The 17,654-nt window shown below is 41.8% G+C and overlaps 1 protein-coding gene across 1 annotated transcript in view; it reads left to right on the forward strand.

Moving 5' to 3' along the window:
* The first annotated feature begins 2,237 nt into the window (after positions 1–2,237).
* SNTG1 (syntrophin gamma 1) overlaps positions 2,238–17,654 on the forward strand; it is a 140,812-nt gene continuing 125,395 nt past the window's right edge. The window contains exons 1-2 of the mRNA XM_040261680.1: positions 2,238–2,264; positions 11,053–11,187. Coding sequence (XP_040117614.1) covers positions 2,238–2,264; positions 11,053–11,187 — 162 coding nt within the window. The remainder of the gene's footprint in view (positions 2,265–11,052; positions 11,188–17,654) is intronic.

Consider the following 17,654-nt stretch of genomic DNA (forward strand, 5'->3'; position numbering starts at 1 on the left):
TTATACAGAAAAAGTTCCCCAGAAATTTTTAAACACATAAATTAGTATGATTTTTACTCCAGTTTTTACCTTTATAATCACTGAAAATGGTTTTATGATAGCTATGGAATTTATGCCACTGATGGTGAAGCTGAAGCTCCAATACTTTGGCCACCTGATGCAAAGAGCCAACTCATTGCAAAAAACCCTGATGCTGGGAAAGATTGAAGGCAGGAGAAGGGGTCAACAGAGGATAAGATGGTTGGATGGCATCACTGACCCAGTGAACATGAATTTGAGCAAACTCTGGGAAATGATGAAGGTCAGGTGTGCTACAGTCCATGGGGTCACATAGAATTGGACACAACTTAGTGACCGAAAACAACAATATGAGATTTATGTTAACTAGTAATTAAATTGTTTTGAATAAATTCTTTTTCTTAAAAAATATTTGATATTGTTACCAGATATTTTCATTAAGGCTAATGGAAAATTAAGGGGAAAAGGAAGATGTGTTAAAATGGTTGAGAAAGTGTTAAGAAGGCACAGATATACTCCCTGCTGAACTATGAGTTTAAGTTTAGATAGTGGTTAAATGCTCTTATGCCTATTTCTCTGGCTGCATTTAGAAGCAGGAAATTGGTTCTGGAGACACTGTGTTTTTATGTAATCAATAAATACTGAAATGTTCCTACTTTTAAAGATAAGAAATGGCAATAAGTAAATATTTGCAGCTCTTTCAAATACTCTCTTCAAGAGCAATTTTGAAAAATAATAATTAAATTAATGACAAAATTTTCATGGACAAAATACATAATTCATGTCATCATTTATAATTTCATCAAATTGCCCTTTTATTTGCTAACGATTTATTCTTACCTATCTTTACTAATATCAACCTCTTTATGCTTTCCAGTCAAACCAAACCAGGCTCACAGTCCACAAGGCTTATATTTATGGAAAATAATATATTATGTGGCATGTTCAATTCTACTGAAAATGGTCCATCTCTTTTCTTTCAAAGGCAACAGTGATAATCCAGTGGCAAAGTACTCTATTCCACTCACATATACTTATGAAGTGCTCATCAACCTCATACAACAGAAAATGACAAAGAGGACTAGAGAGTTTATTGTTCCAAAGGTGGAGAGGAGCAGTAATTTGAATTGTATCAAGTCTTCTGTTTTGGAACGCACCATGCATTTTACTGTGAAGTCTCATTTACCTAAAAGATTATATTTTAACTCCACATTTTTTATAGTGACAGGGTGTCAATTTTCTATGATGACTCTTAAAGTTTATCATATACTTAAAGGAAAACTCTAAAGTATTTAAAATGAAACAAGACAGGATTTCTGAGCATTTAAGTCTATGCCTATCATTTAGATATTACAGTGACTACTAGAAGAATCTGTATTGGATATTTCATATATCAATTTATCTTACTATTTCTCTGATAAATAGCTTGCTTTCTTACTTCACACTGTTTGTGAATCAAATGTTAAGTTCCAGAGACAATTATTCATGCATGTAGCTTTGTAATTGAAAAGAGAAAGACTTGTCAACCTTTTTTATCAAGGGATAACCATATGATAGACAACTTGTAATTATTCCTGTTGAAGTTTCCTCCCCAGAAGACCCTGGTTAAATTCCTGAGTCAGGAAGATCCACTGGAGAATGGATAGGTTACCCACTCCAGTAGTTTTGGACTTCCCTGTGGCTCAGCTGGTAAAGAATCTGCCTGCAGTGTGAGAGACCTGGGTTTGATCCCTGGGTTGGGAAGATCCCCTGGAGAAGAGAAAGGCTACCCACTCTAGTATTCTGGCCTGGAGAATTCCATGGCCTGTATAGTCCATGGGGTCACAAAGAGTCAGACATGACTGAGAGACTTTCACTTCACTTCACTTCCCCAGTTGCAAAGTATGGTTCAGAGTGGATGGTGGGGATGAGCCCCCTAGAGAGAGGGGCTCCAGCTGCCCTGGATCCCATCAGGTGCTGAGCGGAGGGAGAGGGACCTGGACGTGTATATCCTCGCCCCACCGTGGCAAGGGGTTCACACTTCACAGGAGCCAAGGGAGATGGTCCATCACCTCTTCCTGTCTCATCCTTCCGTCCTCACAGGGGCTGTGGACACAGGTTCCCCACAGGACCCAATGCCTCCTTTCTCGTACTGGTTTGCAGTCTCCTCTGACACTCGGTGCTGTGCTTGATGGCCTCTCTCTGTCTTTTCAGACGACATCCTGTGGGTGCCGTAGCACATGGATTTCCGGACCGCCTGTGAGGAGGTAGGTCCCACACCTTTCTGCTTTTTGATTAGAGGGCTGGGGATGGGCACTGGCCCTCGTTCACGTCCGTGGAGCCTGGCATGCAGCAGAGGGGTGGGTGAGGGCCCTCATCGGGTCCAGAGCACAACCTGTCTCAGTGAGACTCGAAGGCACGGAGGGTCTGTGAAGCTTTGGGCTTCTTCCTGCAAGAAGGGAGCATGTTTCCTTGGGTCGAGTTGTCCTCCTCCCTAAACTGTGAGCTTCAGGTAGTGGAAGCCTTGAAACTAATTCTTTTCACATAAATGGTTATAAATTAGAAGATGTCTAAGGTCCCTTTTTGGCACCCCAATCCAGTACTATTGCCTGGAAAATTCCACGGGCAGAGGAGCCTGGTAGGCTGCCATCTATGGGGTCGCTAAGAGTCGGACACGACTGAGCGACTTCACTTTCACTTTTCACTTTCATGCATTGGAGAAGGGAATGGCAACCCACTCCTGTGTTCTTGCCTGGAGAATCCCAGGGACGGGGGAGCCTGGTGGGCTGCCGTCTATGGAGTCGCACAGAGTCGGACATGACTGAAGCGCCTTAGCAGCAGTAGCAGCAGCAAGGTCCCTTTTAGCACTAAAATCCTCTGATTTTATGATTCCACTATTCTTTCACTGTTTCAGTGTTGTTTAACTATTAATATTGGTGATTCCTACTCTGTGGAGCTGCCATCATGTTCTGTGTGAGCTAAAGTGATGCATTGCTCTGTCAAGGGTGTTAAAGGCCACTCAAGTGTGCAGTCAACAGTGCGTGAACTCGGGCCCTCAGAGAAGGCAATGACTCTATTTTAGGACGAAAGATTATCTTTTCATGTGACATTCAAGGCATTGTCTTTGCAGTCTTCGGGCAAAAGGCCAATATTCATATGTTAAAATATGTCATATTTGCTTAGGTATAAATAAGCAAAGAGAACACCTTTCAGTTCATACTTTTTTAAAAAGGTAAATTAATTTTTATTGTTAAATTAATTATTTATTTTAATTGGAAGATAATTATTTTACAATATTGTGGTATTTTTTTTGCCATACATCAACATGGTGCACATGTGTCCCATGCTTTTTTTTTTCCTGTGCTTTTTTTCATACATTAAAAAAAAGGTAAATTATTGTTCTAGAAGCTTAAACTTAGATGAATAAATTTTAATCCTGTGTCATTTCCAGTTGTAAATATAGTACATGGTATCATACACCATTGGTTTTCCAGGTGGCTCAGTGGTAAAAAAAAAAAAAAAAAAATCCACCTGCCACACAGGAGACTCAGGTTCGATCTCTGAGTTGGGAAGATCCCCTAGAAGAGGGCATGGCAACCCACTCCAGTATTCTTGCCTGGAGAATGCCCATGGACAGAGGAGCCTGGCGGACTATAGTCCATGGGGTCACAAAGAGTAGGATCTGACTTAGCAACTAACTGAACAACAAGGTATTCTTAATTTTGAATGAGCGTAGTAAAGAACATTTCCATTGAAGTGTTATTTTAGTTCTGGGCAGTGAAGCCCTCAGCAGTCTGAACATGTGTTGTATGAATGAGACAGCCACGAAACACCGTGGAGACTCCGTGGTAGAGACTGGACAGTGGGCAGTGTTTCTAGCTCACAGTTCACCTGGACTTGAGATGACAGAATATTGATTGCTAGATGGTTTCTTACACAAAAGGTTTTGATTCACTGATTTGAAGCAGATATCAAATTCCCTTAGGTTTTGGCTGTATGTTACACCAGTGATACCTTTGAGGTTTCTCTCACCCTTGCTTCTATAGTCGACATTCTTGCCCTTTGGCACTGATCCCTTGAGGGTGCCGCCATTCTGATGCCCCCGGAGTGGAGCAGCTTCTTAGAGCTGTCAAAGCAGTTCCCATGTGTCTCCCACCTGCTGGCTGGACTGGAAGGGTTGCAGGACAATATGATGTTTTGAGGATGAGCAAATCACCTCAAAGATGGGCCAAAATTAGAGCTTGCCAGAAATTCGGTCTTAGAACATTTCCATGGACTGGCACATAAAGACACTCTAGCCTATCTCTCACTCTGCAGAGAAGCAGATTGAGAGATTTTATGAAATGCTGAAAAATGCAGCAAAAGACCCTGATGCTGGGAAAGATTGAAGGCAAAAAGAGAAGAGGGCAGCAGAGAGTGAGATTGTTAGATAGCATCACTGACTCAATGGACATGAACTTGAGCAAACTCCAGGACATAGTGAAGAACAGGAAGCCTGGCATGCTGCTGTTCATAGGGTGGCAAAGAGTCAGACGTGACTGAACAGCAACATGCAGCGCTGAGTTCCATTTAAGGAACTTGGCAAAAGTGAAACCATAATGTGCCACTTGGAAAGTCTAAGTTTCGGCCTCTTTATAAAGTCCTACATCGCTGAAAATTATATCAAAGGTATATTAAAGTAAACTTATTTTCTCTTGACTGTGAATAAACTACTAACAATGAAATTTTGATATTCATGTCTACAGAGAGATCTACTTAGAATATTACCCTACAAATGCCATGATATCTCTTCTTTGTGAAGAAATAGAAATATGGCTAGATAAGTTTCACGTAGACATCTAATATAGAATGTTTTTGAAAAGGAGGGTTGTTTATTGTTGAAAAAATTCTTCTCTTAAGAAGAAAACGTTGGAATTATTTTTAAGGAATTGGCATTCAGTAATCTGAAAAGAAGCAAAAATTAAGAGAGAATACAATGAGGACAAATGCAAAACCCACAATGCAGAAGAAGCAGTGTGTGCACAGCCAGGCGTGATCACTGCTTCTCTGCCTTAAAACTGTCGTCAAGATGTGCAGCAGTAGGTCTGCATTCCACTTTCAGTTCAAGCTCTCCTCACAGTTCACGTTCACATCTGTCCTGCTTAAGATACCATAGGTGTTGATGTGAAAAGACATGCTCCTTTCCAACATACACTTACTAATTTAATAATTCCTGACCGCTTATAATTTGATTAGTCTCTCATATAATAAAATATAATCTGTGACTGATTCAATCAATAAATATTGAAAGAAACTCTACTACGAGTAAAAGATAGTACTAGGTCCTATAATTAATAATCCTTAAAAATGAAAAGAGTAATAACTTGCTAAGATTTTCTAGAGATAATAGTATATATAGTGAAGTCAAATGATGTGATGGAGCTAAATGTTATGATATCATTTAGGCATGTGACGCCTAAATACTGACTGACTCTTAGGTGAGTGTTCTTACCTGACGAAGGCCCTGAGTTCCAAGAAGTAATGACTTGCTTTTGGATTGGATCACAGCCTTGTCTATCTCAATGAAACTATGAGCCATGCCGTGTAGGGCCACCCAAGATGAAGGGGTCATAGTGCAGATTTCTGACAAAACGTGGTCCACTGGAGAAGGGAATGGCAAACAACCTCAATATTTTTGCCTTGAGAACTCCATGAACAGTATGAAAAAGCAAAAAGATATGACATTGAAAGATGAACTCCCCTGCTTGGTAGGTGCCAAATATGCTACTAGAGATAAGTGGAGAAATAACTCCAAAAAGAATGAAGAGATGGAGCCAAAGCGAAAACAATACCCAGTTGTGGATGTGACTGGTCATGGAAGTAAAGTCCAATGCTGTAAAGAACAATATTGCATAGGAATCTGGAATGTTAGGTCCATGAGTCAAAGTAAATTGGAAGTGGTCAAAGAGGAGATGGCAAGAGTGAACATCGATATTCTAGGAATCAGTGAACTACAATGGACAGAAATGGGTGAATTTAACTGAGATGACCGTTATATCTCCTACTGTGGGCAAGAATCCCTTAGAAGAAATGGAGTAGCCCTCATAGTCAACAAAGGCCTTTGGATGGAAGGGCCTCTGAAGGCTTCAAGGAGCTGCACTTCTTGTATAAGAGCTTGAAAAGTAGCTGGAAGTTAGCAGAGGAGGAGGCTGGTCAAACACACTGCAGCAGGGAAGGGAGGGCAAGAAATGAGGCTAGAAGCGTCTTGTGTGGACGACGCTTAGTACCATCAGTTCTGCTACCACAGACGGAGCCACACAAGGGGTCACATATCACTCACAACTGCAGGCTTAAGGAACAGGTAACTTACACTCAGCAACCAACACAGAGAAATAGGAGGACTCCTGAAAGACTACTGGCCGCATGTGGTGGTCTCCACCTGGCTTTGTGCAGTTTCTTCTGTCATCTTGCAAATACTACCTTTCAGGGTGAAAAGCACATAGATATTAAAGTTCAATGAAAACACAATTTGTGTTCTTTCAGGGCCTAGAACCTAAACTAAACAGGTTTTCTCTTTCACGTAGTAAGTCGGTGACAGTCTACTTTTTGAATTTCCAAAAGTACTTGATTTATGCTAAGCACACATTCTTAATAAGTTTACATGTGAGATATGTTTTTAGGACAAAGAGTAAATCAATGTGAATTCATGAACACACTTCATTGATTCACAGAAAAGAAATCAATGACTAGATGCTTAAAAGCATTGCCTTTTGAGTAACGAAGAGGCATTGCTCTTTAGTATTCCTCTAAGGAAACAGACTTCAGTGTGGGGTTTGCAAAATCCAGTGCAAGGTAGGATCGTCCATCAGGTTTAGGAAAACAGCCTTTGAAGACGTGTCATTTTTCAGATTTTATAATCACATACTGTTCTTGTAGGTTATATGCAGCATGTGCATGTCTTCATGCATGTGTGATGCAACCACAGCTTAAAAAGGTTGAAGACAAGCAACTGTTATGTTAATAAAGAAAAAGAAGATGGGTGCAGGTCCTAAGTTTATGCTAAAATGTGGGACTGGTCGTTATCTGGGTGGGTTTTTATTCTTGAACAACCTGGGTCCGCAAATCTATAAAGACTTTGCAGCCAGGGTTGTTTTAGTTCATGCTGCGCAGGAAGCACTCTCAGGGGCTGTTTCCCATTCTCAACCCCCAAGACTGCATCGGAGATGAGGGCCTGTGGACCCAGCCCTCCCATCCCATATCAGCTGGTGTCCCTAGCTCCCTCCATAGCCCAGCTGTGGCAGGAAGGGCATCCCTCAGGCTGAGTGGGGATGGGGATGCCGCCACTTGCCATCACTCTGATCCAGAAAGCACCACTATTCAAGACTGAATTATATCCAGAGCTTTGGTGAAAGACATTGATAGCCCTGCCATTGTGTACAGAAGGATGGGGAGGCATCTTTACAGAGATCTCCGCCGGAGGACACCAGGCAGGGAGTCGGAGGCCCAGGTTCAAACCCCACCTCCTGCCTGTCTCCACGCCTCTGCTTTTGTCCCGTCTGCCAGAACCACTGTGCTGGGGGACCAAAGTCAAGTGAATAAACGAATACATCTGGGCATGCAGTCAGCTCTATATAGTGAATGAACTGTGTGCCTGCCTTCCACAGTGATGATGCCAATCCAGCAGGCTGCTCTGAGCCAGGAGATTGTCTGAAATGGATAGTACCCATCTTCTTGCAGCTACTGAAGGAGCTCTGGGGCCTGACCCATCCATTCAGTCCCCAGCGTCTCCTGCCCGAGGTCTTATGTTTCTGCCAAGAGTAACTGTGTTCTCACTTTCCCAGTCCCCATCTGCCTTCTCCTCTGGTCTAAGAAATAGGCTTATAAGACCTTACTCTAAGCGTACCATTTCACTGTGCAGTGCCTACCTGCCACCACACGGTACAGGGACCTTGGCCTCCCCCCCCACCCCGCCCTCCACCTCCTGAAACTTCTTCTGGTTCAGCTCCTGTCAAACTCTATGGGCTCCACATCAGGGCTGTGTTCTCCATCACATGGACTCTGCATTCTTATGCTTCTATATTTTTACTCAAATTTCCCCCTTTTGGATAAAATAACTTTTGCCTTCTTTACTTATTGTCTCAATTTATTTTTTTCAAGACAAGCCACCTCTTTCTGTCCACAAAGCCTTCTCTCACATGCCTTTGCTCATGAATCGCTAATTCATTCCTCTACATTTCTCCTGTATCAAGTGCTGAAATATCATATTGCACCTTATTTGTATATTTGGATGAGTAGGAATATTCTGAGACCAGAGATTATCATCTAATTCATGTCTGACTCTCTGTTGCTGCTGCTGCACTTCAGTCGTGTCCGACTCTGTGTGACCCCATAGATGGCAGCCCACCAGGCTCCCCCGTCCCGGGGATTCTCCAGGCAAGAACACTAGAGTGGGTTGCCATTTCCTTCTCTCTCTTTTTTTTTTTTTTTTGTTTTTTTAGACTTTTATTTTTTATTTTTATTTTTGTGTATTTTATTTTTATTTTATTATTTTTTTTATTTTACTTTACAATTCTGTATTGGTTTTGCCATACATTGACATGAATCCACCATGGGTGTGCATGAAAGTGAAAAGTGAAAGTGAAGTCGCTCAGTCGTGTCCAACTCTCTGTTAGTTACATTGTATTTGAAAAACAAATGCATCTGTGGAATTTTTAATGTAATTTCATGTCCATGAGCTGTATTTTCATAATAGAATATATATAGCATTTATATGGAAATATATATTTTAATGTTAATTTATTGTTAGCTTCATTATCTCTCAGTTTGTCATTTTCTCCAAATAGAAATTTATTGGTATATATATTTATGGTACATGTATTACATTCTAATAGAAGCTACCTCATTTTTTATCTCCCATCACTCTTGTCCTCTGAGGGGCCCAGCATAGCTCTAGGTCCGCATTCTGTTTTCCAGACAACTCTCCAGTAATTCGGGGACATGCTTGAGTGGATGGAGGTGTGACCACATCAGAAATGTGATGAGAGAAACCTCCGAGCTGTGCTTTAGTTCCTTAAGCTTTCCCTGGATGATCTTCAATCTCTCTTTGATGTGAGACAATAATGTGTTTACGGGGTCTCAGGGAAAAGCCCCTCTCTCCTCCTGAAATTGAGGCAGAGCTTTATCTGTGAGTGCCAGCTAGTCCGTGATTCTGCTAGGGGAATGGTGTGGAATGTTCTGTCCACTGAAAAACCATCAAACACACCCAATTAAATTCCCTGGGCTTTGATGTCATCTCCTCCTCCAGAGCATTTCAGGCAGTCTGATATCGGCCCCTGGCCAAATCATATTGTAAGCGTGAGAGAATTTGCCTTGTGAAAAATGTACAAAACTTGTGTTCTGTATTAAAGAAAATAAATTTTGCTTTTGCTGAAATATCAATGCTTTTGTCTTCTAGACGTATGCACTCAAGCTGAGCTCTGGGTAAGGGAAATTAATGGATACGATTTATGGGGGCCTAGCCGTGCACAATCTCAGAGGAGGGACTAGGACCATCACGATTCCTGGAAAAGCTTGTTTTTCCTTAAAAGACATTCTAATACTTACAGAATAATTACAGACCAATCTAACCACATAAAATAAAGGGCATAATGGTGTGTATCCTACATGGAATAAAACAGTTTACAGAAAATTCTCTCTAGAAGCCACAGTGTCTCAGTATATTCTCATCAATGTTGTGAACATTCTCTTAAAGAAACAAACCCCTAATAATCCATGTGTCATTTATATTCCAAGAGAAAGTCCTGTATTATTTACCTGGGATTTCATGCTACTTAACTACTAAGGATAAAAATAGATTTCTATGTATTTATCTCTTTATCCAAATTAAGAATGGCTCAAGGCAGTGCTAGTGGTAAAGAATTCACTTGCCAGTGCAGGAGACATAAGAGACGCAGGTTTGATCCCTGGGTTGGGAAGATCCCTTGGGGAAGGACATCCACTCCAGTGTTCTTGCCTGGAGAATCCCGTGGACAGAGAAGCCTGGTGGTTTACAGTCCACGGTGTCACAGAGTCGGACATGACTGAAATGACTGAGCATACAATGCAGGTGGGGTGGCATGGGGATATGATGTTTTTCCAGTGTAATGAAAATGGTCAGAACTTGGTTATAACGATAGCTGTGTATTGCTCCACTAAAAACATCGAATTGAACGCTTTAAGGGATTTAATTTTGTAATATATACTGTGACCTGGATTTCAATAAAACCATTACCAAAAAAGTTATGTAGGTTGTAAATATTAAATAAATGTTCACTATTTTTCAAATATAGCATGTAAACTATAATCCTACCTTTCCAAATCTTCGTGGGTATTTTCTGATATGATCTCTATGAGGCCTACCTGGTATGAAAATTCTAGACAAACCTGGACAGTTATTAAAAGCAGAGACATCACTTTGCTGAAAAAGGTCTGTATAGTAAAAGCTATGGTTTATCCAGTAGTCATGTATGGATGTCAAAGTTGGACCATAAAGAAGGCTGAGCACTGAAGAATTGATGCTTTCCAACTGTGGTGCTGAAGAAGATTCTTGAGAGTCCCTGAGCAGCAAGGAGATCAAACCAGTCAATCCTAAAGGAAATAAACCCTGAATATTCATTGGAAGGACTGATGCTGAAGCTCCAATACTTCGGCCACCTGATGCAAAGACCCAACTCATTGGAAAAGACCCTGATGCTGGTCAAGATTGAGGGCAGGAGGAGAATGAGGTGACAGAGGATGATATGGTTGAATGGCATTACCGACTCAATGAACATGAATTTGAGCAAACTCTGGGAGATGGTGAAGAACAGGGTAGCCTGGTGTGCTGCAGTCCATGGGGTCGTAAAGAGTTGGACACAACTTAGCAACTGAACAATAGCTTGGTGTGAAATGGTTATACTTTTCTCTGTACCTGTTTTGTTTCAGGCTCATCTGACTACATTTTTTCTAGCTTTCTTGATGTTTTGCTAAAAAGGCCATAAAAATATTCTATGAACTGAGTATAATTCTTTCTCTGTTTTGCTCTTTTTTGGTCTGAAGACAAAGACGGGGATCTGTTTGCTGCAGGATGGTAACCAGGAGCCCTTCAAAGTGCGGCTGCACCTGGCTAGGGATATCCTGATGATCCAGGAGCAGGACGTGACATGTGTCTCTGGAGAGCCTTTCTATTCCGGTGTAAGTATCTCTTCCCTCTCTTGAAGTTTTCTCTTTTTTTTTTCTGTCTTGTCCTGAATAAAAACATCTATTCACAGAAAATACTTAATATTTTTCCCTTATTTTCAGAGCCAGTAATTTTTGTCTACAGTGTAGTAAGCAGCATCCTTGCATATGGATTCATACCTGGTCCAAAGACATACATGGGGGCCCGTCTCCAGCCCAGGGTCTTGTTGACTCCGAGTTGCCACTGTATGGCTGGAGGGACACTTGTGTTTGTGATCATGAGGGAGCAGGTTGTAGCTCTCCTCCCCAAGGACTAAGTGGAAGCATCACGTGACAGTTTCCACTCTGAACTCACCTTACATCTCACTGAACCTTCAGAGGGGGGCGTCTCTGGGAAGCAGGAGGGTTTGGGTAGTGGTCCCTGAACACATGTCAAGATTCTCCCTGGGGCTTGTGGGTGGAAGACTCTGTGGACCTCACAGAGTCACGCTGGGTGCTGTGCAGGCTCTGTCTGTGCCCTCAGCAGTGGACACAGGAACCTGCTGCTGGTCCTGCCTTTGACCAACATTAATTATCTCACAGCCCTCCGGTCAGCCTCCTCACTGAAGTACAGCTCTGGAGACAGGCTGGGGGGTGTTCAATGACAAAATTTCACCTGAGTACATTTAAAGATCTCATGAGCTTTATTCAGTGATTCATGAGGCCTTTCCTGGTGGCACAGTGGTAAAGAATCCATCTGCAGTGCAGAAGATGCAGGTTCAATCCCTAGGTTGGGAAGATCCCCTGGAGTAGAAAATGACAACCCACTCCAGTATTCTTGCCTGGAGAATTCCATGGACAGAGAAGCCTGATGGGCTACAATCCATGGGGTTGGGCAGTACTCATCTGGCAATTAGGAGGAGTTCTGTCAGCTAAAGAAAACAAGAGGTTTTCAGGGGAAGAAACGGTCAGAAAAAGTAAACTGTTCCCAAAGAAAGGCTTGTTTCTGTGAAGGTCATCCTCCTGAGGGGAGAGCAGGTCTGTGGGGGAGGCGGGTCATTCTAGTGTTGACAGGGGAGTTCCAGGCTGAGTGGCTAAACCAGTGACCATCCTGCGGGAGCTGGAACTGCAGGGTGGTCTATGTCAAGTACCTGGTGACCTGGGCTTAGCACATGGGATTCCACGCGGGCCTGTCGGACCCTTTCCAATAGATGAAACTGAATTGAATGTGACAGAACACTTTTATCATAAAACTAGATGTTTTAGAGTTTATCCTTCTTGTGTAATAACATCAAAGACATAATCTTAACAGTGTCGTCACGTGTGATCTCAGGGGAAAGTCGCAGCATGTGTCACACAGGCCGCTCCTGGGTCCCCTGATGTCTGTAGTGACTCAGCAGGCAGACTTACTGTGTAGCTGATTCACAGGCTTATTTCAGACTGTTTTGTTGGGGTGAATAATGCTGAATTTGAGCTTCCACCTCACTTCTCACCAACATCCTGCGGGGAGTCACGCTAGGTCCTAAATCGATAATCTCCTGCTGACGAAAAACAATGGATGCTTTGCAGACTGTTAACTGTTCTTTGTCACAAACCATTTATATCATCCTGAATCATGGGTCTGGCTGTCAAGGCTGATTACACTGTTCCCATAGGGTCACCCTTTCTTTCTTTTAGTTAATAAAAGAGTAATGGCCCATTGCCTTTTTTCTTCCTTTCTTTTCCTTTATTTTTTGGCAGAAAAATATATTGCATCTATCATATACATTACATATATACACACATACACATATTTACATACATCAAAATGGTACATATATACACATATATTACATACATCAGAATGGTACATAGCAGTTGTCAGGTGGAAACGTGAATGCTTCAGTTAACAGAAAAAAGTCACCTTCCTTGTGCTCAGAAGTGGACTATTCTGTCCCTGTACCTCTTGAGTGACCAGCCCCCTCAACCAGAGGAAGCCATGTTCATCCCTGTGATACTATCTCCTTCAACATTGCCCTGAAAGAAAATCAAATTTAGCCAAGGTCGGTTTTAAATGTTGGCAATATATTTTTAGAAGGCCAGTGAGACTAAAATCAATATGAGATGGCTGCATAATTCATCTCAGAGATGCCTGTTTCAAAGGGGTTGCCAGAAACAGACAAGAAAATCTTGGAGATTAAATTCTAAATATGGCAGAATTATCAGATATGTGGCGTCAATGTAATTAGCACCTCAGTAGCCATCTATGGGGTCGCACAGAGTCTGACACGACTGAAGCGACTTAGCAGCAGCAGCAGAGTTCTAATGAGCATCATTAGGACTTAGAATCAACAAAACTAGGTGACTTCCTTTAGTTTTCCTTGTGGGAGAAAGTGTGCAGTTAGTAATCCCACGTGTGAAACCATCATTTCCTGAAGTCGACATCAGGAGAAGTTGATGTCCGGCTTTCACTGTGAGAGTCAGTGTTCACTCCATGGGGGATGGGCTGGGATGCAGGATTCAGAGGTGAGGTCCACTGTCTGTCAAATTCGATCAAGAGAGACATGGCAACTCCTGGGGGTGGATTCTTACCAGCTCATCTGGGGTGAAAGGGATGTGAAGCCTCAGGTTTTTTCTCTTTTTTTCCCATCAAAGAGCCACTCACATACACACAACATACACATTATATATATATTTTTTTCAGCCTTTAATGCCATCAGTTGTTTTGTACTACAGGTAGAGAAATTTGATGTTTAAAAATATGTTTTTTCCGCCACTTCCCACTAGAGAAGTAGACTTGTGCAAGGTTGAGATTTACTTCAGCACCTTGACAGAGACCTCCATGGAGGTCTCTCCAGGGGCAGTGGTGGGACAGCCCTGTGCCTCCCAGCCAGGCTCTCGTGGGGTGCGGGTGCTGAAGCAGCTGGAACTCCTGCCTGGACCAGCAGGAACAAGGAAACCCTCACCTTAAATAAGAAAAGATAATCAACAGTGCCAACCTTGAAATGTCAGAGACGTTACAATTATAACAAGAGCTGGAAGGTGGCCGTCATGAAATGGTTTTACCCTTCTTACAACAGCATTGACACAAGTGAGAAAAAAAGAAAGTCTCAGCAGAAAGCAAATGGAAAATGCAGAGCTGAAAATTCAGCTGAAATAAGAGCTCAGAGGATGGGTTCAGCAGCAGAATGGAAAGGACAGAGGAAAGGATCAGTTAGCTTAAAGACAGAACAATAAGAATCACCCTCTCTGAATTTAGGAGAGAAATTGATCTGGAAAACATAATGGACCCATGAGCTTAAAACGAAAAATCCAACGTTTAAGTCCTAAGAGTCCCAGAAAAAGAGGACATCTGAGCTCAAAAGTGCTTGAAGAAATAATGGCTGAAAACTCCCCCAATTTTGCCAAAGATGTAAACTTATACATTAAAGAAGTAGGACTGATCTCAAAAGGATAAACCCAAGAAACTTGTGTCAAGACAGATCTTAGTCAAATCCTGAAAACTAAAGACAAAGAAAAAAACTTAAAAGCAGCAAGAAAAAAACAATATTGTTCTTTAGCAATAGGCGTAAAGTAATTCAAATGATAGCAGATTTTCCCCCCAGAAACAATGGAAACCAGAAGGAAGGGGCACAGTATTTTTCAAGTACTGAAGAGAAAGAACCAGCAACCCAGATTTCTCTATATGCCTAATTAACCTTCAAGAATCTGGCAGAAGCTTACAACTCATTAGTGAAATGGCCAATGAAAATGAGCAAAGGATTTGAACAGAGATTTTTTTCAAGGAAGATTTATAAATGGCCAATAAGGAAAAAGAAATGCTTGACACCATCAGCCATCCAGGAAATGGAAATCAAGACCACAGCAAGGTCCACTTTATATCCACTAAGATGGTTATCATCAAAAAGACAGAAAAGAGCAAGTGGTCCTCAATATGCGGAGAAGCGGAGATTCTCAGACCCTGCTGGAAAGGATGTGCAATGTCCGTGGGGTGGAACAGCTTGCAGTTCCCAGTATCACTCCTTTGAGGACACTCAGGAGAAATGAGCTCACATGTCTACACAGGAATGTGCCCACGGATGTTCACAGTAGCATGAGTCATAGTAGCCCGATCGTATAAATACCCCAGAGGTGGAGGAATGGACCATGGATTGTGGTGTATCTACACAGAGGAATGTTAGCGGGCAGCTTAGAAAACAAAGTGTTGGTACATGCTACAATCTGGACAAACCTGGAAGCATCACAGTGAGAAGCTAAACACACAGGACCACATGCTGTGTATTTTCATTAACGTGAAATGTCCACAACAGGTGGACACCATGGAGATATGGTGTAGATTAGCATGCTGAGATTAGAATGAGAAGATCAGGAATGATGGGTTCCAGCAACATTTTGAAAAGACAAGTGTTCTTAAATTGATTGTGATGATGGATACATAACTGAGACAATACTAAAAGCCACTAAATAATGCACTTTCAAGTGGCTGGTGTAAAGGTACATGAATTATAGCTCTTAAGAACTATTTTTAAATGTTTTTTTTTTAATTGTGCTAAAATTCACATGATACAAAAATACTATTTTAACCACATTCAACTGTAAAGTTCAGCAACACTAAGTACATTCACGTTGTTTTACAACTCTCACCATCATCCGTCTCCTGAACTTTGGGGCTTGCTGTTCTATCCCACTGATCTGTATGTTTAGTCTTCAAAAAAAAAAAAAAAAAAAAAGCCACTGTGTTGTCTTGATTCCTGCAGTTCTACAGCAGGTCTGAGACAGAGATCCCAGATCCTTTGGCTCTGTCCTCTGCTTCAGCATCACGTGGCTGTTACGGGTCCTCTGCGCACAAACCCGAGAGCCAGCTTCCAACACCCACAGGCAGCTTGCTGGAGTTTTATTAGGATTTATCGATTCCATAGATCAAGTGGGATGAGTTGGTGTCTTGAAAATATTGAGTCTTCTGGTCCACAAATATAAAATATTTCTCTTTACCTTTCTCATTTTTGATTTCTTTCCTCAGAGTTTATAGTTTTCCACATAGGAAACTTTTTGTCATTGTTGGTTAGTTGTTCAGTCATGTCTGACTCTTTGTGACTTTATGTCTGACTCTTTGAGACCCCATGTACTGTAGCCCACCAGGCTTTTCTGTCCATAGGATTCTCTAGGCAAGAATACTGGAGTGGGTTGCCATTCCCTTCCTGACCCAATGATCAAACCCAGGTCTCCTGCATTGCAGGCAGACCCTTTACCATTTGAGTCTCTAGGAAAACCTTTACTTGTTAGATTTCTACCACAGTATTCCATTTTGGGGCTTCCCTGGTGGCTCAGCTGGTAAAGAATCCCCTGCAATGCAGGACACCTGGGTTCGATCCCTAGGTTGGGAAGATCCCCTGGAGGAGGGCATGGCAACTCACTCGTGTATTCTTGCCTGGAGATTCCTCATGGATGGAGGAAACTGGCAGGCTGTAAGTCCTACTGCACAGTCCAAGAGGTCACAAAGAGTCGGACACGACTGAACAACTAAGCACACACATTCCCTTTTTAATGGGCTGCTCTAAATGGTACTATGATTTTAATCTCAAGTTTCTGTTCTCATGGCTGATATACAGGAAAGCAGTCAAACTTTGTGTATTAATTATGTCTCCTGTGGCTTTGCTGTAATTACTTTTAGTTCCACGGGATTTTTGTTGATTCTTTGGCATTTTCTACATAGACAGAGAACAAAGACAATTTTCTTTTTTCCCCTCTAATCCACAGACTTTTCATTCCCATCACTGCTGAGTTGTGCTACCCGTAACTTTCAGCACGAAGTTGAAGGACAGTGGTGAGGGTCGTGTCTGCCTTGTTCCCCATCTCAGGGGAGAATGGTGTTTCTAAGTACTCTTTCCCTTTGTCACAGCATACCCAGATTTTTCAGTTATCTTTGTTTCTTTCATCTTATTTTTCCACCTCATCTCAGGGCTGTGTAATAGAAAAGACAGTAGAATCTGAGAAACTTTCATTTCCATCCTGAGTTGGATCTTGGCCAGGTTACTTCAATTCATTTGCATTTGCATTTTCTCACTCTTAATTGGGACAATGCTGCCTACGCAGCTGGGCTGTTGCAATGATTATGTGTTTGAAATGAAAATGTGGGGGAAAGCTCTTTATTCACTTAGCACATGATTATCTAACTTTGATTTAGGCCCAATACTAACTTCTATGGATACAACTGTGAGCAAGATATAGATTCAGAACTCAGAAAACTAGTGGGAAAAGACAGCCAAGGTCACAGTGTATTTTAATAAACCATCATGAGTGTTAATAGACCCACATGTGCACATAGTAGGTTTTTAGTAATCAGAAGCTGCTGTCTTGTTATTATTCTTTTTTTGAGATTTAGTGATTTTTCTTGAATTGTCAAAAAGAGTTCACGACTTTTCTTGTTTCTTTCTTGCATATCTTCTTTGCATCTATCACACAAAATCAGTCCACTTCTTCACTGTAATCTCTCTAGTTTCTGCCTCGTTCTCATGACTCTCTCC

This window comes from Oryx dammah, unplaced genomic scaffold (assembly GCF_014754425.2).
Source record: "Oryx dammah isolate SB20612 unplaced genomic scaffold, SCBI_Odam_1.1 HiC_scaffold_19, whole genome shotgun sequence".
In the NCBI taxonomy this organism is placed as follows: Eukaryota; Metazoa; Chordata; class Mammalia; order Artiodactyla; family Bovidae; genus Oryx; species Oryx dammah.